General features: G+C 40.5%; 1 protein-coding gene across 9 annotated transcripts in view; it reads left to right on the plus strand.

The window, feature by feature from the left end:
* The window catches only part of IQCH (IQ motif containing H), a 62,185-nt gene that overhangs the window by 34,559 nt on the left and 4,315 nt on the right, over positions 1-23,311 (plus strand). For 8 of the 9 annotated variants that reach the window (XM_015873297.2, XM_015873300.2, XM_015873301.2 and 5 more), the window contains 4 exons: positions 1,705-1,896; positions 12,296-12,416; positions 13,400-13,686; positions 22,154-22,321. In XM_015873297.2, the coding sequence (XP_015728783.1) occupies positions 1,705-1,896; positions 12,296-12,416; positions 13,400-13,686; positions 22,154-22,321 (768 nt within the window). Of the gene's footprint in view, positions 1-1,704; positions 1,897-12,295; positions 12,417-13,399; positions 13,687-17,483; positions 17,844-22,153; positions 22,322-23,311 lie in introns of those variants that run through there. The other variant, XR_004308531.1, reaches the window with a different exon arrangement.

Genomic DNA, 23,311 nt, shown 5'->3' on the forward strand with positions numbered 1-23,311 from the left:
TTGTGTATGGGATTGGGCTCTTTTTGGCCGTGTCTAACCAAGTAAATGCAATTCACATCCTAGTCAGGAAGCAGTACAATTGTTCTGATATTCTTCACGTTCTTCTTGAGAATATATAAGGCCTTTTGGTTCAGTTATTTCAAACAGCTTGTGTTGCTGCTCCGTGGATGAAGTCACGGCCCTAATGAAATTAACAGGAGTTTTACCAGTGACTGAAAATAGCACAGAAAACTAAGTATTTGATGAAGGGAAAATTTCTTCCACTTAAGAAGTCAGCTCGTTCAATTTGGGTTTTACTGAGCGTATCTGCAGCTGAAGTTAGCATTGATAGATTCAACTGTCCTGCCAGCATAACAAGAAAGAGAGCAAAACGCGAACTAAGATTACAAGGCATGGGACTTTCCTGTAGTATGTTCAGTTGACACTGAACATTCATAATTAGTAATTATGTATTTAAGTATGCTTTGTAATGATTCTATTTAAAACGTTTTTGTTGTGTTGATAGAACCCAGGGAAATAATCAATAGATATTCTTACTGCTTCGAGAGGTTTTTCACATTTCTTTGCTTTTATTAATCACCTTTAACATTGAAAAGTGCCTAAGCTACTCAAATACATTGCAGCTTCTATAGTAGAAGAAATAAATATATGATCAATGATCTGTAAAACAACTATTTGATTCATTGTTAAATAACTAACTTACATGAATCCAATGCTTTGGATTCACAGTATGGTGTTATGGAAGTTCTGCAGCTGTTTGCTTGTATGAAATATTGATATTTTAGGTTAAATAATCAAAGCGAGGTGACACTATGTTAAAACACAATTCAATTTTCACTTAAAGATAGCACATAACTCTTTATGATTGCTGCAGTCCTTACAGTATTATCGATTCTTTTCATTACTGTAGGGGAGTCATCAAGAAAAACACATCTATGGGATTCTCAAAAGCAACAAATAATGGGACCTGAAACACAGATGTAATGGTATTTGAGGTTACTGAAAACTAACAGACAAAACAAAAACACAACAAAACCCCAATCACACAACAGAAGCCCCCAAAATTGCTACGAAAAATACCTTCTAGGCAATCAAAAAGATCTGGTAACACTTTTTGCGGGTTCAAAGGCATCTGCCATTCCAAAGAAGCTAATTGCATCCTACACCAGCTGGGCAGAAGGCATTTTAAAGCCATTTAAATCTGTGTACATATACAAATAAATAATTAGCATTTTAATAAAGCCCGCCTTGTATCTGCTTCATATATTTATAGCCATGTAATGTACTCTCCAGCAGGAAAATTTCACAGATGTTCGGCTGGTGTTGGAATCTGGCACAACTGTTTCTCTGACTCTGCAGACAGTGCAGCCCGCTCCAAGCTATTCCCTGTCAGAGACATTTCTTGAGATTCTGATGTGACAAAACAGCCTGGACAGGCAGATCTCTCTGCAGAATACCTCCCTCTATAGGGAGGTGCTCTGTTGCTTGCAGGTACTCTGCCCAAGTTGGCTCAATACAGCACCATAAATTCTTAATCAAAGAAGAATTCAGCTTTTGCTAATTATCTCAGTTAAGAGCAATATGAGTAGCTTTAAGAAACAGGAATTACAGTTAGGAAATGATTTTCCAAATGTTGGGGAGTGGGTTGTCTAAAGCAAGAAGCAGTGTGGCACTGTCACAGTACAGAAGTTCTTTGCTCCACAGCTGATCAGTGCTCTCAGCCAACTGATTGTGGACAACATGGAAGTGCGGCGCTGGCTGTTCAAAATGAATGATGAATCGGGAGGAAATGGCACTGCCTTCTGTGATGTCATCTTGCATTTGGAGTGCTACCACTGGGTTCTAAAGGAGCGTCAGAAGCACAGCCCTGAGACATGGAGTAAGAAGTGGGCACATGTAAGTAATAAAGGAATCTTGTTCAGTGTCCTGGCTTCATAATAGCCTACTGGGGTTGTCTCACTGTAACTCTTTAGTCTAAGCTTTTAAGACGCAGGTAAGAGTTGATGTTGCAGAGTTGACAGTAGATTGTATGAACTAGTAGGTGCCAGGAATTCAAATTAAAGCAAAGATATAGCCCCAAATACAAACAGATGTGGAACAAGTTCAGCACAAAGCATTTAGTTTACATAGGTGGTAGAGTCTTACAGTTACATAGGAAGACTGGAAGTACTGGAACGAAAGCACTGAACTAACATGGTGAACAATACTTGTGACTTTGAAACCACAAAGTGATAACTTGTGTTCTGTTTTGCTAAGAATTATTACTTTCATACATCTTTCCTCGCCAATAACTTTTAAGCCTACTAGCAATTTTCATCTGTATAAAGCAGAGCACTCGAGGTATCAGAGAAAATTAGGCTCCTGTGTATTTCATTACAGCAGGCGCTCAGGTAGAGAGAGTATATAAATACATCACTGAGGGATGTATATGAGTATAGCATGAACTCACAGACTGCAAGGTGGGTAAGAATCCACATGCTGGAATAGAGGCTGTAAGATGATGCATCTCAACCACAGAGACATTGATCTGAATTTAGAATTCATTAGTTCTGGTATTCAGAGAACTATTTGTACTTTAAATATTCATTGGTATTTAAGCGTGTTAATTTCAGTAAGCATTTAATATTTGTGTATGCAGTGCCAGATTTATGCCTCACGTAATGGTTTTAAAGCCAGAAGGAATGTGTACAGAAAGAATTGTTTAATTTACATAAACTACTCATTACGGCTCTCTTGATCTTTTCTTCTTTTAATTCAATCAAAACTGTTTTGAAATTTTTGATTGAATTACATCGTATATTAAAATTTCAAATTGGGCTGCTTACAGCTCTGTTGCATTTGACAGCTACAGAATAATTCCACATCACAAAACAGAGCTTATCCTGTAAAAATGAAGTGCTAATTTCTCCAGTGTGCTAAGGATCCTTCACTCTGTGCAAGGCAGGCAATACAAAGCAGAGCTCTGGAGAGCTGCATGGCACTGAGCAATCTGGAACATGAAGCTACCAGATCATGGCCACAAACTGGAGGGAGAGGACATGGTGAAATGCAGTTTCACAAAGCCTAGTTCTTTGCTGGTATCAATTCCCTTTGCAAGCGTTATTACCTAGAGTTGTATTAGCATTCCTAATTTTTCCATGGCTAAGTGACTCTGAATAAAGGGATGCAGTGATAACCAGCTTTCTCTGCTTTCTCTTTCATATGGTGTTTATGTTAGGATTTGATACAGCTGGGAGCCAATCTTTTAGAAGCCTTTAAATATAATAATTTGTCATATGTTGGTAACTCTATATGGAACGATGCATTTGATCTAATTTTCTAGTGCCAGCAGGAAAACTTCCATACATCCAGGCCCGTTATCAAGTGAGCTTTGGTGGAGTGAAACTTGCTGCAATTTACAGCGTCTTGTTTGAATACGCACGTTCAAGTGTTTCTGCCTTCTGAAATTAGCCCCCTTTTCTAAATTGGGAGACCCTTTTCATATATAATGAACTGCAGTCTCTGTTGTGTATTACCATTGAGAGCAGGGAATTAAAATCGTCCTTTGTTAAGGAATACCATTGTGATGATACACGTTTAAACATCAAAGCGTTAGTTTATGAGCACAGGCATCCTTTAACGTCCTATTGCAGCATGTAGACTTGCTTCTTTGGATAATGAAGACATTGTGTCATCGGCATAGGCTGCCACATACAAAACATATGCTGGCAGGTTATTAAAAAATTCAGCTTTTTGATGAAAGACTATCCTGCAGGCTAAGAGTACAGTGAAAAGACTCTCCATTCTGGTAGAATTATTAGAAATGAGGATATGACTGTAAGCACTAAATTATGTTAATACTTACAAATAGCATCGTTTGCATAGCAGTTTAAGACACGGTACCCAAATTTTCCTCATTGGTATGTAGTAGGCAAGGTATTAAAAAAATAATGTAGTTTTTGAGTTTGAATTGTGTAAAAATCGATTCCGTCTGAAAATGAGACTGATTTTAGGTTCTTCATTTCAAATACTGGCCAAGCAAAAATGTGGGGCAAGATAATTGAGGTATTTTACCTTGTTAACACATTGCAGCAGCTGAGTTATCTGAGAGATTAATTATTTTGCAGCTGCATGAGGAATAGAACTCACAAACTATGCTGGGTCTCTGCAAGGCCCTCATCCTTCTGAAGGCTGGCATACGTCTGCCAGCTGATCAAAAATGTCATAATGGGGTCCAGCTTTGAAAGGTTTTCAATATCAAGAGAACTGCTGCCACCATATATGCTCATTTGGCAGTTGGGGGCCATTTCGAAAGCTATTTGTCAGCATGAAAATCAGAATGTGACCCGGGTTACATCCAAAAAAGGTCAGAAAGTACTGAGAAACCGCATCTGTTTGAGGGGTATCTTGCAATGTGAACCATTCTTGGAGGAGGTAAATAAATTCAGCTTTGTAACCATTTAGTAAATGCATGTAAGATATCTGTGCTGTGAGATGCTCTTATGCCATTATGTCATGATTTTCCAACCTATTTTCTGTAGCAATTCAAGCTTCAGGTAGTCCATTTGTAGCATAAATAGTGGTTCTGCTCCTAGGTAGAGTAGCAGTAGAGAAGGTATTTAGGACAATTAGAAGATGGCATTTGAAATATCTACAGGAAGATAGCCCTAAAGCTTACTAGAAGATAGTATTCCAAAGCATGCTACAAAGTCAGGAATGTTTTATTTCAAGTTAAGATTTTTATTTATTTTTTTTTTTCAGTTTGGGGAAAATCTCTCCTATGTTTATATGGATCCTTGCTGTGAGACCATATAAATTCTTGAAAAAGAAAACTACTGGTTATTAAAATTGCTGCCTGTCTCTGTCTTAGGGGGGTTGTTGGATGGTGACTGGACCACCTGGACTAGAGGGAGCTGTTCCTGCCTACTGCAGGGGACTAGAGCTGGATGATCTTAAGGGACCCAAAGAATACTTGTAACTTCTTTCAACCCAAAGAAGTCCATGATTCTAAGAAAACAATACAGGACTATGCAGAGATCCCACCACGTTGTATGATTACACAAGTCTAAATAGTAGCTAATGCACAAGATTGGATTAATAGTTGAATTGATTTCAGAATTAACTTTTATTACTCTGCATCTCCTAATTAACCAGCAGGATCAGCAACGTGTTGTGAGTTTACTTAGCAGAAGCCCTAAGATGAGTAAAATCAGACTGAAAACAAAAGAAGTGTGTGGGGATGAAGAGGAAAAGAGCTGAAGTACAAAAATAGAACACAAAAACAGGCAACAAATATCTCTTGAATGAGCCATTGTAATTGGCCGTAGCTACGCAGCCATTTCAAAAGTCTCCATTAAGTATCTGTTGTAGAAGAGGAAAAGCTATTTAATGTGCTTGGGCAGCCTCCTGTTTTAAATGTTCGAGTGTTTGAATCTCGTTGTCTCCATTTGTGTCACCCTATTTTGTCACGGTTTCTTTTCCCTATAGACCATATCTTGGTTAACTCACCAAAATGCATAATAGAAAATCTAAATCTTTTCAAAAGGCGATAAATCCAGAAAATCTAACTTGTGATTTGAGTTGCATGAAGCGATTCTCAGATGCTGGTTTCAGGATTGCGCTTGGATTGCTTCTGAAAAAATACAGTTTGAAAGGCCAAGATAAAATGCTATGAAATTCTGGGCTTTTCTTTTAATTTAAGTGGTTTTGATCAATATTCACAAGCTCTGTAATAAGTGATTAGGTAAACTTCGCCTGGAAATCAGAAATAGCATTGAAGAAGCTTTTAGCTGGTTGAATGAGCTGCATTCATTGCAAAAAACCTCAGGCTTATGTCCCATATTCTCTTTCTTTACTGAAGCAAGAATTCAGAGTAAAGAGCGTGTTTATAAACAGCTCAAAATAAAACCACCCATAGTATTGTCAAAGAGACACAGAAACGTGGCTCCGTCAGCACAGTGATTTCAGACTGGTTTTGAACCATGTGGAGTAGAGGGGCTCTGAAGCAAGGCTCTGCCATGCTGCCCTTGTTTGCACACAGCTGTAGGTGTGCAGGCTTTTCCAGCCTGAAGAGGGCCAGGAGCTGTGGCAGAGATACAGGAGATATATTTGCAGGTTTCTGACAAGCTTTTCAAATTTCTTCTGCCCAATATAATATTCAATAGAAAAATAGAAATATTCCCTAACACTTCAAGGAGAACTTGATTGTTGGTGAAGCTGAGCAGTTGCTGGTTCCTCCCTTCTATGGACAGTGCTCTGCCAGCAACGTATCCTAAATCATTTGTGGACCGTGATTATTTAAGTTACCTGCAGTTCTCTTCTTACTCAGTTTATCAGTATCTCTGTGCAGCTGCCGAAGCAATATTTTGGATGATTCCTAAATCCTCTGCAAACCAAAGCATGACCATTGTAGTCCTTGCTTAAATGGAAGCCGCAACATCCATTCCTGAGAGTGGGAATAATCAGATATGCAAGCTGTTGGTGTGTATGTCCTATTGATTTAATATGCTTCTAATCAGTACATAAAGCTATAGGCCTGCAGTGTTAATTTTTCATATGCTTACAAAGTACCCTTTGATTTTCTGTCACGCGTTAATTACAGCGTTTTGCCATTAAATAGGAAGCTTTGTGTAAACTAATTACTAGGTAATCATTGTCTACCGCAAGCGTGCTGTTTGTACCTTTTATTTTATTCTAAAAATGCACAGATCTCGCAGTCTGGAACCACTATACCTTCCAGCCATTAGCTCTCACTAATTCATAGCATTATTGTGTTAAGATTGTAGGAGTTGTAATTGTTGTGGTATCAGTGCTGTTAATTACCGGAGTAAACAGTTGAAATGGTGCCAAGGTCTATTGTACAAGGCAGAGGAAAGGAGGTTTAAATGTTACTTCCACCATCTGGGGACTAGAGTAGAGGCAAATGCTGGAAAACAGCAGTGAGGCAATATCAGAACTTCAGCTCCAGGGTTTGAGGCCATATGGATCCCGAATATTTTGAATCAATTGAATTTAACTGCCAGTTTTTAGCAATAACAGCGTGGAAGGGAGAGGATAAAGCAAGAGCACTAAAGAAATCTGAAATCCGTTAATGTTCTCTCGTGCAATAAAATGCCTGCTTGGATTATTTTAAAAATGTTTATTTTGCTGAAATCCAAAGAGGAGCACAGAGGCAGCTCTAAGAAAGTTTAAGTGTGTTTTGTTTGCAAAATGCAGAGCAGGTTTTGTCTGACAATTCCTTCTGCGTTAAGGCTCCGCAATTTAGAGAACATTCCTGGTGAGTGACTGTGGATAATCTGTACGGTGCTTTTTCTTCCCGAAATGGCATTGTTTGGAATTCATTTGAATCCTTTCTTTAGAGAAGAGAGACAGAAAAAGAAAGTGAGCACATTTTTTTGAGTTCAGAACATACAAAAGAAGCTAATTCTAAAAATGTTATTAATTTGAGGGTACCTGAATTGATGGTGCATTTGCAGAGATCGATAGAAATTTGGGGAAGACGTACCCAAGAGTTGGTTATCTCGTTGTGTCTGAGGGCAGGCAACCCAGACTCCCAATTTTACAAGGCTGTGTTTGACATAAACGTGAGATTTATTTTTAAGGGCTTTTAGGACAATTGTGTCACATTTTCCTCACTCCGAAGGTACGCTCCATGGAAAAACTGAAGCCACTTTCTTGCCAAATGGACACCTTTGCACATAAAATAGCAGCGCATACAGGGTATTTTTTGGAGTAGGGGAAAAAAACAATTGAATGGAATTGTCTTTGTCTTCAATTAACGTGCTGTGCGTAAACGTGCAGAACTGTGTGATGGAGCTTTCAGGATCCTTCTTCTGCCCGATTCTTGCTGCGGTGGTTTTGTCTTTGATTTCCCTGCATACATTGTTCTCTGAGATGACATCTACAAAAGGGGATCTCGGCAGCATATTGCTGCTGCCAGTTCGGGAGCGTTCAGAGGAAATAGAAAGGATCTCTCCTTCTAAACAATCCTGGTTTATTTATCTTTTATTGGTCTGTTAGCAGATGTTGAAGTAGTTTGGGGCACAATGTAAACATGTGCTTTTCAATAGAGGTATGGTAAGTAGCAGAGTATACAATGAACCTGAAGCAATTGGGAGGGATGTTTTGGACTCGGCCAGCGTTTGTTGCTTTGTGTGCACGCGTGTGTAACTGAATTTAGAATTAAAAGAAGTGCTTGATCTTTATATATTGAAATCCTCAGCGTGCAGAGTGACAGCATGAGCCAGAAGAGAAAACCATGGCCCCATGTGGTGTGAAAAAAGGAACAGCAGTTTAAGTGCTGGAAAGTTGAAAGAGAACTAACCTTCTTGTTCTCGTCGTCAAGGAAAGTGGCTGTTTTGTGCTTTTAGATTGAAGCGTAGCATATGTGCCTCGGTTTGACAAAAAGCCTCTTGAGTCAAAGCAACCCTAGTCCTGTGTGCTGATCCAAAGCGAAGGCCGTGGTAATGAGGGACGGGCTCTCAGGAAGCAGTGAGTAGATAATACTGCATAAGTGGAGAATTCTGTGCGCTGTTTTCGCCATTCTACTTAATGCAAGTCGCAGGCACGGCGAATCGCTTGCCATACAGCTGAAATGGGCCATTAGCTATCAGGGAAAATTGTCTTTGCTACTTTCAGCAGATGGAGCAAATATTTTACAAAGCAATTTTACATACGAAAAACATTTGTGTTACTTGGTAATGATGGCTGTTTTACATGATGTTACCTTCTATCAGAACGTGCTTTTCCAGCTCATGGAAGGCAAAAATGGCACTTTTTAATTTTAAAATTTGCAGTTCAGAATTAAACACTCGGGCATTAAACCAGGTTGCAAACTTTTAAGTAGGTGGGGTAGTCGGTATGTCTCATCTGAAAACGTTTCCGTTGCAGTAAGCATTTCAGATAGTTTTGTTCAGCAGGGCCGATGGCGGTTCTGGTCAGCAGGTACCTGTATACCAATTAGAAAACATGCCAGTTTGGTTCAGTTTGCAAAACAAAAAATAATTACATGTACTTGGGTTGCAGTTCAAAAGCAGTTACTGGACCTTTCTAATATTGCCATGCTTGCTGGTGTTGCTGAGATCATAAGGATAAGCTGGGCTGCAGCAGTTCACATCAAGGCAGCCGGAATAAGTTATCACAGCTCCACTGATCACAGTATAAAGGATATGCTGTATAAATGGTGTGAATTGTCATAGCGCCGTTGGAGTGGCATAAATTGCCATAGCTTCATTGACTTCAACAAAGATCGGGCACTTTGTATTGCTGAGGATCTGTCATTTTGTTCTTCTTTGGCCCAGTCAGCTTTACTTATTTGGAGTCACTTTCTTCACTCTATTTGCTCGCAAGGTCTAAATAATTTCCTTTCCATCTGATTTTTAGCTAAAAAGCCCCAGGTTTTTCTCATGCATTCTGCTCGGCAGCCTCTTTATGTCCCTAGGTCTTTCTTCCTAGGTCTAACTTTATTTCTTCTTTCTGTTTATTTACTTATCTTCTCAACAGGCTTTTCTTTGTTGACTGATCTCTCTCAAGAAGATTTCCAATCGGTGCCTCCAACATATGCCACATTTGGTCCCATGTTTTTGTTGCAACTGCTGCTCTGAAAAAAAGCCTTTCAAAATTCAGCACGCAGAAGGGTGAGAAATTATTTTGTGTTTAGAGGGGAAAAAGGTGTCAATTTTTCATGCTTACGCATCATTATAAAAAGGTGCAAAACATATGGACGGATTTAAAGGTTTCCAAAGGATGTAAACAGTATTGGGCTGCTTTGTGTTTTCCTAAGAAATATCAGCTGAAAGATTCAAACAAATGCTCCCTGTTTACATCCAGCCTATGATTCTGAATTGTTTGGGGCCACATTGAGAAATAAAACATCGGTAAGCTCTGCTGGAGATACCGTCCCATTTAAATGAAATTAGCCTACAGTGCGCTGATCCTTTTAAAAGGTTTGCCTTCGTGAGGGAATGCTGGATCTGGGCTGGTGTTTGCCTACTAAAACTCCCTATAATCAGGATTATTGCCTTTTTAGAGCTTACCATTGCAAAAAAAACCCTTCAGCTGGAACTCCAGGTGCTGATCCTTATGAAGCGGCTGCCTGCCTCCCTTCTGTGAATACCTTGATTATCCAGGCATTCCTTGTTAAAAGCACTGCTACAGTGGGTTTGATCTTGCCTGAACGTTTCTCAGATTTCCTTGGGTTAGTTATTTCTGTAAAAGAGAAAACAGTGAGGTGGCTGGTTTGGCTGCATGCACCTTTTGCAGTCAGCTTGTCCTGATGGAGCCTGCAGCTACAGGGTGCTGCTGAGCTGGGGCCATGGGCATCCACGTGGCCCTGTCAGGCTCTGAGCTCATCCTCAGCTGGTGACCCATCAGTGCTATTTGACCTCACTGACTGAGGCTTGTGAGGCTGGACTGCAGGAGTCTTGTCTGAGGTTCATCACATGGACAGACAGCAGTGGCATTTGATGTTCCTGTACATACAGATGAAGTGAATGGTCTCTGTCTTGCCTGCAGCCTCAACGTATGAACCAGTAAAATTCATTGCACATTACCCAAAAGTATTAGGGCTCAAGTATGAGACTCAGTGTGACAGAGGTATTGCTGTACGTACATCGGTGCCGACTGATGTGTAGGTCAGGAGCTCCATGTCATTCACCATGGCTCAGATCCTCTCTCCTAAGCTGTATTTATCTTCATTGTGCAACAAACCACCTGATCTTGTGACTTCTTGGCTTAGCAATATTTCAGCATGAATGTAAAACAAGACAAGGCCAGCTGCTGCTTGCTCACTTTTCTGTTATTTCAGTCAGACGAGGTAACAAACTCCTAAACTGCTTGTTACAGATTTGTTTTTGTAAGGAAACTATTGGTGAAAAACCTGAATCTGGGTAAATTTTGAACTTGGGTCTTGCTCTTTATGTGGTCCTTTGTCTTTGCTATAAACCTATATATGCTTAGTATATTAGTATACTGACTTTAGCCATTTATTAACATTTTCCTGTGAAGTATTTAAAGTCAACAGCTTACTTTGTCTGTAGTGCATGATGGGAGCCCACATAAATCACCCATCAGTTCCTCACTGAGGAACCACATCCCCCTTTTTGTGGCTGGACAGCTCATAAGAAAGTCACCTTCCAAAGTCTCAAAGGCAGACTGCGCCCAGGAACAGGATGTATTTAGAGTCTATACCCTCGCCATTGGCACATCCTCCTCGTTCTGTTAGATAAATTGTAGCAAGATGATTATCAATTTCTATTTTTGATTGCATTATGTCATGTGTTTCATGATGAAGCCGATCTCTTTAAATTCACTGATGTGTAAGAAGGGAATGTTGCTTTTTCTTAGTTCCTAGATGTTAGCCATAAGGTTTTATCATGTCCTTCTGGAGCTCCTGATAGCATGACTGTGGCTTAGGACGGTGCCACGATCAGAGGGACAGTTGGTCATCTTCTGAAACATGGGATGCTGGAGAGAAGATGTAAAATAGAAGCAAAGAGACCCAAGGGAAGAAGGAGAATGTTTATGAAGCAGCAAGGAAAGGAGCCCAAAGCAATAGAGTCAGGGTCCCTGCACTTTATATGCTTGTGTACTTCTGGGACGGTTTTGAGCAGTAAAAGCAATGCAGTTAGTTTCTGTATTTAATGGGGTTGGTTTGCATGTGCAATAACATAGCAAAGAACTTGATACAAGGAAAAAGCTGGTTTATCACCTCTAATGTGACTGACCAAATTCTACCATAGATAAAGGCACAAATACACTTCTGAATTTGTTACAGGCTGGAGAATGCAGCATTTAAAAAACTTGTGCTTGATTTTTCCCTCATTTATTTATTTGTGTATTTATTTATTGTAACCAAAGGGTGTTTGCACTTATATAACAGCTTAAACATAAAGAGAGCCAGTAGCACTATGTCTGGCATATGTGACTATTTCAATATGCTCAGTTTCAAAATATAAACAGTGTAGAAGTTATTGACTGCAGGTATTGATCACTGAGCAGTTACCAAGTGCTTAGCATTTTCAGTTGCCAGATCAAATTATTGATATAAATTATAATGAAATAGATGCTGCACTGAAGGCAGGGGCTGGAACTGTCTTTCAGAGAAGAACAATTTGCAATAGGAGGGAAGAGTAGTAAGTAGAAAAATTTAAAAAAAAAAAAAAAAGGCTTCCTGACTGTGGGTAAACAGTAACCACATTTTTTTGGTTGTGTTTTTTTTTTTTTTTGCCTGTTGGAGGCCTGGTTTTTAATCACCCCACAAGCAGTTTTCATTTCTGTAGTAAAATTGCTTGTGGTTCTATTTAATTTGTTTCTGCAGGAGCCAGCTTTGGTGAAGATCTCCCAGGAGCTGCCGGGCCTTTTAGCACAGCACGTACAGCCAGTCAATGAGAAACGATTCCCTACATGGGAAAAATTCCTCCAAACATTTCTTAGTCAAGGTAAATAAGACTGCAAAGTCGCTGTTAAGTGTTATAAGGAGTAATTATACCATATTGTATGCCATATTCTTGTTAATCTTGGGCCCATTTAAATATTTATCTCCTTTTATTTCTCCATTACACTTCAAATGTTCATTTGTGAATGAGTTGTAGCCAACTATTCTATCAGTTGTACGTCTCGTTGAAGAATTTAACCTATTTTAATCCTGGTTTACCTTTCTCACACAATTCTGACTCATTAAGAATCAGCTTCTTAATCCTGGCTTAGTTCCAGTCTGAGAGCTGGAAGTTTCATTTGCGTGGTGCTGAGACCTCATTGGCGCTTCCTGCATTAACTTTGTCATGGCACCTTTGCAGTATCCAGCTGATGAGGAGCTCAGAAGGGAACCCAGGTTTGTCTATTACAGGCAGTGTAGGCGCAAATCCAGAATACCAAGCCAGAGCACTAATGATTTTCCTACAGACACCCATGCTAGAAGTTGTCTGCTTTTCTACATACCAAGTTCCTCATGTGGATGAACACTGAAAGGCAGACGATGCATCTCAGACCACTGTATTGATGGCAATCTCCAAGATTACTTCCTAGCAGGAGATGCCACTCACCAAACGTCCCAGTAACGTCATTTCACTGCTCTTCTGGCTGTGCTGTCAGACAGCCCAAAGGTCATTCATATTACCCAAGAGCATATTCTTCCTGTCAGATATGTGATATAGTTCAAGTTTGGAACTGCTTGCAAAGGATCTGCAGATCAGAAGCCACTGGTTGAACTGGTCAGTGCTACAGGAGATCTTTCTCTTCTCAGAGATTCATGGGTCCTAGCTACGCTGCTCCCATTACATTTATTTACTTTCTGTATCTCCATAGCAGTTTTCCCTGCAATGTCTGAGCACAATAGGAGCTGGATGGTTTCATTCTGTGCACTCTGAAGAGCATCACATGTGAATTTGATTACTAGCTTAACTGCTAATTCATTTCTTACTAGGTGGTGTGATAGAAGCTTTCCCACTCTCAGAAAATGTCACAAACCTTACGGTGGATATGCTGATAGAGCCAACGGGAGAGATAAAAGTAGTGTCGTCAGGAGACCAGCTCCATGCTGACGGACCTCTGCGATCATCTGGCACCACCATTCCACAAAGATCTGTTGATCCAGCAGTTCTTAATTCACTCTGCTTAAAAATTGGAGAAGCCTGTAAATCTAAAGGAGTGCTTGGTTACTTCTCAGCTGATTTTGTGACTTTCATCCATCCACAAACAATGGAGCAGCAGGTGAGTGGATCAGAGGCGATGCAATGCGTCATAATGTCCCTCTGAGATGGTGAAACGTCTGCTTTGAAGCTGTGAAGCCTTTGTACACATAGTATTGGGAGCCCTCAGCACAGCACAGCATGATTTCATTCCAGCCTGAGGCCATACACCACTTTCTGCTGCAGTGCCAATGTGTGTGCAGTTAGCAGTTTGCTTGCTTTAGAGTGTTTCAGAATACCTTTGTAGAAGATCAGCAAATCCAGGTATTGTGTGATGTGACAGGAAAGTCAGTTTTCCGGTAGTGTCTGACAGCATATCATGGTTTCTCCAGTCCTGAAAGCTTATCACCATGGGCACATGTTGCACTGATGTGGGAAGAGATGGGTTTTGACGGGTCTGGACTGAACAATATAGCATCTTAAATTATGATATTTCAAGGTTAGCACCTCAATTTTCCTATAAGGGAAAATGCTACTGGGAAAGCAGCGTAGTTTTGGAGTGGTGAACTACGTGACTTACAACAGGCATAACTATGCAAAATGGAAGGGATTAAGTTAATGCTTTCTCATGGAATCCTGCCCAGGAGAGTGTTCTGTGTGGATGAGTAATGGGGTCTTTTAAATGGCAGAATCAGAACCATTCAAGTGACCCTAGTACCTCCTGCCAGCATTTACAAGCCCATCAGCAAAACCTCACAGTCAGCTGTATCACAACTTTTGACAACATAAAAAATAATGTAATAAATCAAGACAGCAGAAAGGTATTGACTCCAGAACTTGCTGCTGCCTGAGGTAGACAGCAGGGAAGCAGAGGAGTGGTGGCCACTGTCCCAGCACACTCTGCTTTTGGTGCTGCAGAACAAATAGGTAAAAAAATGGATGTAAAGAAATAACTGGAATCATTATGGTTGGAAAACACCACTAGGATCATCCAGTCTGACTGTAATGCAGCCTCTGGACTGAATGCTGATGATCAGTTTTGATCACAGTTTGTACAAAATATCTTGCATGTTTCTATGCTACAGTAACCTGACATTTGTTTTATTTATAAGGTCAGATTTTCTTGCCATAATGTGATCTATTAAGTTCTTTCACAAGTCAGATGCTGGGTAAAGCAAATAAAGGGCATATTTGAATACTTCAAGTGGTTTTATTTTTAAACAGAATGAACTGAAGAACAGTGAAGCCAGGTTTCCCATAGATTCATACCTTAAATTAAGTTCCCACATGTTCTCTAGCTTATGTCACCCCACAGCCTTTCCCATTGCAAGCTCACCAGTAAGGTTTTTTTCTTTCTCCTACCCAGCTGCCTGTTTTAGGAATCTCATGGGAGATGAATACAGCCAAAAGGGCTGAATGTTAAGACAGATCTACAAAGTAAAGCATCATGCCAGACTAAAAGTAAAGGAAGATCTGGGTGAGGAGGCTGAGCTTTCAGTATTTGGGTAGTGACCTTGTGTTTGAAGACTAAAGAAAGCGAGATGATTTTTAAATCAAGTGTTTGCTGTTAGTGGTGGATAGTGGTGTTTACAAATTCAAAACTGGCACTTGCATGCAGGTTCTTATTTAAGACCTCTGCATCAAGTCTCAGTTACTTATTTTATTCCCAAAGCACCTCCTTGGTTTTTAGGTCTTTTGATATTGTTTGTGCACTCACCTACTTATCTGCACAAGTCTGTTGTCTTCTATGATCTCCAGTTAGGACCTCTACTGTTAGAAAAACTGTGTAACTGTAACAGGGAATGTGCCTCTTGTTCATGGGGCAAGCAATGCCGTATGGCTGGACTTCAAAAAGATGGCATGTCTGTATGCACTCAAACCCATTTGGGTGTCTTTTTCTCCTGGACATCTGAAAATCATGGTGTGTACGGTGTGAGAAAAGGCTTTAAACACAGGGCTTGCATTTAAAACCCAAGAGTTAGCATATGGTATTCAATGGCAAAAGCTGGCTCTTTGGCAGTGCTATGATAATTGTATTCTGTTTTAAACACAGAGAAAGCTTAAAATGGGGCTTTTGGTAACTGATTCTGCTGTAGGGTGACTGTGGTAAACCAGAGAAGCAGAATAATGTTAGCTCTGAAATACAGATTGCTGTAAAGTTTGAATGCCAAAACGTATTTACATAGGCATTGTAATTAGAACTGAGGGTGAGCCATATCATATAACTTCCATGTAAAGTTGCTTTGTAAAGATCAAGAGGTGACATCCTCTCCTACTGAAGTCAGTGGGAGTTCTGCCAATTGCTTTGCTCAAGCTTGGAGTTCACCAAAATGCAGAAATGCTTCCTGAAGTTGTGACATTTCCTGGCATGACCAAGGACGTATTAAATCACTCAGTGTTTATTGCGGTCTTTTACTATTCCTTTCTGTTTTGCCTTGGCTTTCTCCCCTTGTTTCTGATTGAATCTACCTTAATGTTTCCTGTTTGTCAGCATGTACCACAACTTTAACATTATTTAAGCACAGGTTTTTAAATTTAACTAGTTACAGAGGCAATTAATGATGCCATCTGTCTTGTGAGAGAGAGATTACACAAAAGATTGTGCTCCTGAAAGCACTATTTATTTATTTTTTTTGGCAAACAAGAAATCCTATTAGACTCTTAGAACATTGGCTCACTAATTTCAGAAGTGCTCATTTTAATGCAGTAGCTGAGAGGCTCAGATGTATTTGTGTATGTGTAGTATACTCAGGCATTCTTTCAAAGTTATGTTTTATGGAAAACATCAACTGATACACGATATTTTTCCGTAAAGCTAAAAATTAAATATATCGTTGAACATCTGTTACCAGTACAGTCTGAGTATTTAAATACTTAAAATTCCCTGAATCCTTCGTAAATTTACATGCCACATAAATATACAACTCTTTAAGGAACGTGAAGGGCCAAATAAGTGAAACTATCTTTCTTTGCAGGCTGAGCAGCTGCACGCTGCAGTACCTGTCCTCACACATGCTCACCCTGCATGCCCCCAATAAGGGGATTCTGAGCAGAAGGCAGATTAGCATGTATTTTAGTTTCAGGCTCTTCACTCTGAAAGTCTTTAAAAATCTGTACGCCGTGTAGCATAAATTTGATACGAGCAACAAGGCATTGCTTATAACATTTTAAAAGATTGCTACTGTTAGCACATTCCCTCAATGTGTTGTTTCCTTCTATGTGTTGCTGTTATGTCACTGTGTTCCCCAGGGGAAGGGACATGGATCCATGGCATTTCTGGTGTCTGAGGAAAAGCATGAGGTGTGTGACTCGGATCGAGTCACTTCTGCCTCCTGCTCCATTCTCTTGGGCTGATCTTTAAGAGCCTTGAGTCTTTGCAGTAAAGTCCTGCATGGTATTGACTGGAAGCTTCTCTGCTCCCAGCTTGTCATGGAGCTGCACCTGAATAAGTCCATTTCTTTGAGCAGGACCGCTTGAATGCACAGACTTACAGCTGTAGGTGTGTGGGCAGATAATTTGGAGAAGCGTGGTCTTGAGTCACCTTTTATAGTGGGCTGATGGATTACACAGCCCTGTACTTTTTGCAGCAATAGCAAAAGGGCACTGAGTTACATTGCTTCTCAAGGAGCAAAGGGATAGCACCGTCCCAAATGCACACAAAAGAGAAATCTTGAAAGGCCACTATGAAGTGGAAGTAACTCCGGTGAAACTGTGGGGAAGAAGATCTGATGGGATTCTGTTAGAGATGAGCTGTGCTGTCTGTGGCTCATCAGTCAGCTCTGGCTCTAGCATTTAATTAATGCTTTGAGGGACGCACACTTCTGTATTCACACACCCATCCTAAAATTACTCCCGCTGTTTTTATTCCTTTCCTCGCAGAATTCCGCGGTGTTATTTTCAAACAAGAGCCGCGGTTTTCTCCTTAACTGCCTTGGAGTCCTGAATTGAGCAGGGCAGAGTTTAGCTACTTTGGTTCCCTCGGGCAGCACCGCTCCATCCCTGCAGCAGCCACCAGGTGGCGTTGGCCTCGGGTCCTGCCCGCTACCGCTGCTGGTTCGCAATCGCACCGTGCGTTATAGAAGCGGCTAAAGGAGCTGTTTTCAACACCCCTATAGAGTTAATATTTTACTAATTGACATTTTTACAGCGTCATTCAACCTCTTCTTTAAAAATAGCAGGTGTGCTCTTTACAATAACGCAGACATCGATACTCGATGCAGATAAAAACAATTATACCAGGTAAAGAAAAGCTATAATTTAGCAACTGTTTAAGAATTTATGTTTCCTTTCTTTCTCAAGTTTATATTTTAAAGCCAAAGCGTTTTTATGGCGATTGTAAAGAATTACACCATCACTGTGACTTTAGTCACTGGAGATGACTTAACCATGAGCACGGTCTGCGTAACGGAGCCACTAAGTGCTGTAGGATGTGCTTTTAACTGCTCTTTTTAGCACAGCTTTATCTAAAACCATTTTTGAGATCTGAGGTCTTAACCCGTGCCCTCAGTATAGAAGTCAGTATGAAAGCACTAATCTGGTTACCTCTCAACTCCCACTTGTTTGAAAAGTCAAATACCACTTGTGGACTTCAGAAGCGAGCTCTTGGTTTCAGTTTCATTTCTGATCACAAAGGTGTCCTGAAAGTCCCCACGTCTCAAATTAAAGCTGTGTAAGTTATGCTGACTTGCCATGCAGCCTTGTAAGGACGCCCTTATTGTGTATATCCTGAACTAAGGAGGATAGACCCAACTATTTGATATTTGTTGAGCTGTGTGACTGCGTCACAGTTTTAGCTTTACTTATACTTGACCCCTGCACAGCCCTTTTACTAATGGCTCCAGATTTCCTGGAGGAGCTGATAATTCAGCTGGTCATTAACTGCCTGACCTCACAGGCATCACTTTCTAAACTACGGAGATATATCCATAAAGCAACAACAATCCAACAGGCAGCAATACCCCAGCTCAGACTGTCAAGTCGTTCTAGACACTTTTAGCACTTGCTTTGTGTTGCTTTGAAGACAAAGGTGCTGTAATGCAGAAGGTGGTGTTAGAGTTGAACCTAAATGAACCTTCTGCCTGCTCTGCTCAGAGGCCGCCCAGAGCTCCCTGCTCTGTCTGTCCTGCCTGCACTAGCTCTGTGGAGCTGTTGGACCACTCTGAAAACTACGTGCCACAAAGAGGGAGATGCTGACATTTCTAAGAAATGGTTTTTGTTGTTATTGCACGCTCCTATTAGCAGATTAGTCAGTTCTCTGTTACCGATAGCAATGTCTCATCCTGCTTGTTTCACAGCATTGCTCTGCCCCATCCCTACTCTAACACAGGAGGTTTTCCTCAGTTTGCCCCCAACCTGCTGCTGATGGCAGCTCTGCACTTGTGAAGCAGTGGCTATGTGTGATGTTGGCATGAGGCTGGTAACTTCTTCACAGAAAATGAGAAGTCATCAACTGTGGGGTCTACCTAATTAGAATCCTTTGGACACGGATACAAAGGATTCTGGTGCTTTTTGCTTTGTTTATTACAATTAATTTTAGGTCATTACACTCAAGGGACACCTGCTAACTTCAATATGGCCAACATGTGCTTAGTATGATATAATGAGCTACCTCTTTCCATTTGGGATTGTATATTGATCTATTATTGGTTAAAGATGCCAGACCGATGGAGCCAGCAAACAGATGTCCACTGCTAGTTCCAGAATAAGAGCACTAGAAAGCAGCTGTATAGCTCTTGTCTTCACACGGCTCCACCAGCCAGACTCAGGTCTTCCATCCTTGCTTGAGATTACCAGAAACGCTGCCTGTTATTAATTGCTGTAATTTTGCAAAGAGCACTCATGACCTTCACATACTGGAGAGGGACTTAGAAATTGTTTCACTGAAGAATTTGATCAGCTGGCTATTAATGATCTGGCTTGCATTTGAACTAATAAAATGGAAAAAAAATTATCTCGTTCCAGTCTGTGAACATAAAGTTGCCTGGACCCTGTGGCTCATGTTTTCTGTAGCTGTATAAAAACAGTTTGAAGGGTGCTTCTGGATTTCTGTGGCAAAAGGGAATCCCCTGCTAGGAAAAAGCTGGAATCTCATGCCATCTGATCCTCCTTTCTTTCTCTCTTTATTAGAGATGGTCTGGGACATATCCAGGACAGAAAGGCCATGGCTACAATACAGTGTTCTACAATACTCCCGAGCCAGCAAAAGAATCCTTGGGGGTGATCCCAGCTGGCATGCGTTAATGACCATTTGGCTGCTTTAACTTGTATTAGGGCTGGTTCAGCCTCAGGCTCAGGCCCAGAATGAAAGGAGGTGGACAGGTGGGTTGTAGCCATGTTTGCCTGCCTCCCCTCATGCTCAGGGCTGTGGAGAACTACCCCTGATTTTAAGAAAGCAAAACATGCAATGATGTCATCATTGTAAAATGCACCAAACCATAGAAGGGTTTGGGTTGGATTCTGAAGTAAGTATTAATAGCTATCCTCCTTTACAGTTGAAGGAGAGAATCACGTTGTGGGAGGGGGGGTGGAGGGAAAGACCATCTTCCTTTATTTCACATTAGGGCTGTCAGACCACTCAGGTGATGAGAGCCATTAGTTTTGCAGGCAAGGGTATAAAGCTGAGATGTCCATGTTCAGGTACTCAATGTCCACGTTAGTGACAACACAAGATTTGTTGAGTGACTTTTACAACGTGTGCTGTACGGTTTGTCTGATTCTGTCAGGGTGTAATGAATTTGTCCTGTGACAATGACTGCTTATGTTTGCTTTATCTGCTGTTAAATGCCCGGCCCATTCTCTATGCATTGTCATAACACAAGCTTTGTTCTCACCCATGCAGATGTGCTATGGTTGCACTACGTCTTCGCTTCTGTGTGTTTCCATCTCAGCCACCTTCAGTCTAATCTGTCTTCTGCCACTCTGTGCATCAGGAAAGGTTCTGCCATTGACTCTGAGCTCCTGAAGCACAGGTGTGGCATCAGGTCTGGATTCAGAGTGTCTATAGATCATTTTTCTCTGTGCAGATGAGCAGCCCTCGGATAGCAATAATCCCCTCTCTCCTCAAGAGCCTGGCCAACTCTTTTGGGGGCAAAACTGTAACTGAGAATCCCATACCCAACTCGAACAAGGTTCAAGGCATGTTTGCTACTATTGATCTGTTGATAATATTAATGGAAATGAATGGAACGTGTTTACTGTGTGCATAGTTTATAATTACCCCTTATTGAAAGTGTTAGCTCATTGAAAATGTTAGCACATACTGGAAAAGTACAAATTGATAGGAAAGCTCCTTCCTGTCCTGCAGAAGTGATGATAAAGAATAAATTATTGAAGAAAATCAAGCATTGTAATTGGTGAAAATTCCCCTTTTACTAAGTAAAGCCAGCTATTAGCATCCGATTTGCATTTTATACCGTGCAGCAGGAAATATTTAAGTTGACAAATAGGATATTTAATACAGCACCAGATACTTGGCAGTTAGTTATTAACAACTGTTACTGATGTGATTTATTCAGCATTATAAAAAGGGCATTACTATGTGAATATGATTCAGAAATTAACTCCGGTTTACCAAGAGGCCTTGACTGCCTGACCTCTTAATATCCTTATAATGATGCCATTTAACATTCAAAGGCTTATTCAAGTCATTCGCTGCTGGATTTGTTTTAAAAGGGTCCACTGTAGGGCAGATATTTGTGTGCGTTAACATTTCTCATTGGCACAGCAGGCACGAGTGTTTTTTAAAAGGGAAAAACTCTTGAGTAAAGCCACGCTCAGGTTGTTGGGGCAGAGGAGTCACAGAAAGAATTTGTGGTGCTCCCTTCTCCTACTCCCCTGCTCCCTTCTCCTACTCCCCATTAATCTTGCAGATTTCTATAGGCCTCTTGGGGGTCCTGTGAGATTTTTGCCATTGCGTGCAAGTGTGTCCTGCATGTAGCTGGGGGTGGGCTTCTCTCCCACCTTTCTTTGCTACCCACAGGCTCCAATAAACCCAAGGGGGAGCAGATGCTCCCCACCTGACAAAGGGCTTCTTTGTGGCCAGTAAGACTCAAACCCACACCATGTTGCTTATATCACAGGTTCTTGTATTGTGTTTGGGGTACTGCTCCTCACAGATTCCACTCTTCTCTACTTCTTTTACTCAGTTAAGCTTTGCCTTCCAGAACTTCCCTTTTTCTATCTAAAAGTACCTATTTGTCTGACTTTATTTAACCTTAATTATTGTTCAGTTGACAATCCAGGTGTGATATTTAGTATTTAGATAATCGTCTGTTTAACATGATGATTTTCAGAGCTGTTGAGTTGATCCATTACTTCTAATCCTTGCTAAAATCTCGGTAGCACAGGTTCCAGTTCTCACAAGGAATTAGTTTAGAAGTTTCTTGGGAGTTGTGACTGCTGCATTTTGAAGTGGTTTCCTGGGGCTGGTAACACACCAGCACAAGGGACCCATAAGTAGACATTTTCAGCATGTATGTAGGAATAGATGACAACTGCTGAATCTCACCTTTCCTGTTCTTTTTTAAATGCACCTGTCTGTGTTTGATTAGGTATGGGCAACAGACCTTGACCTCTGCTATAGTGACCAGCTGGCCTTGACTCAGCTCACGTTGTACGTGTCAGATGGAAACCTGGATTGTTGCTCTGGCCTTTCTGAAGTACCTCTTGGTTCAAGGAAACTGAAAAGCCAACGTGCTCAGCGCAAGGAGACAGAAACGGTAAGCAGCGATTTGTTCACAAATAAAGTTATTAATAGAAGTTACTGAAAAGTTAAAAATCTGCCCTGGATCACTGCTCTGACAGAGCTGAATAACAAAACTGCTGCTTTTAGACTTCAGAATGCTAATAAAATAAATGGGATGCTGTTGCATTGGAAATTAAAATAAAGGCTCTGAGTGCCTATGGATAGTTGATTATTTATCCTTTGCACTCAATAACACAACTATCTTTCACTATGGTGACCTCTTAGATTAAAATGTTGTTATTGGTGGAGAACTTAATAAAACTTCTCAACATGGAGACTGTCCCTCAGAGAGGGCAGAAAGACTTTTAGGAAAGTCAGAGATTAAAAGTGTGTGTATGTAGGTATATGTAAGAGAGGCACATGCTGCTTTATACACATTTTGACTGAAGAGTCGAAACTTCCCTTTTCCTGACAACGAGGAGGAACGCAGCACCATTCCAAAATTGCCACGGATCTACAATTCAGAGGTTAATGAGCTCTTGATCTATTGTTCTTGTCAAGTAACCACTTCTAGTTGGAGAGAAGTAAATTAGATATGATTAGTCCCAGTAGTACAAGTTTTAGAAATGAAAAGTAATCAAGTAGCAACTTTTTTAATTAAAATTCTGTCAGAATTAACATAAATCGTCACCGTATTCTTTATTTTTCTGCCTTCTTCTGAGGCTTTTATCTCCTTAAGAGTTAAAAAAGTGCTCTCTCTGAAAAGCATGTTTAGGGAAAAAAACAAACAAACAAAGAGACAAATGCTTTTACAGCACATGATCTGTAATGAATGATTAAGTAAAACGCTTTGTGTAAAATTATGATGTTAATAATGATTCTGTCCCTTTTAATTTATTGTATATTCTCGATCCTAGCAGGTTTGATTTTGATAAAATGGAGCAGCAACTCAGTTTGTGTGATGATATTATTTTTAGAAATCCTTCTTTGAAAGAACAAATTTCCTAGATACTGCTGCTACTGT

The sequence above is a fragment of the Coturnix japonica genome, chromosome 10 (assembly GCF_001577835.2).
Source record: "Coturnix japonica isolate 7356 chromosome 10, Coturnix japonica 2.1, whole genome shotgun sequence".
Taxonomy (NCBI): Eukaryota; Metazoa; Chordata; class Aves; order Galliformes; family Phasianidae; genus Coturnix; species Coturnix japonica.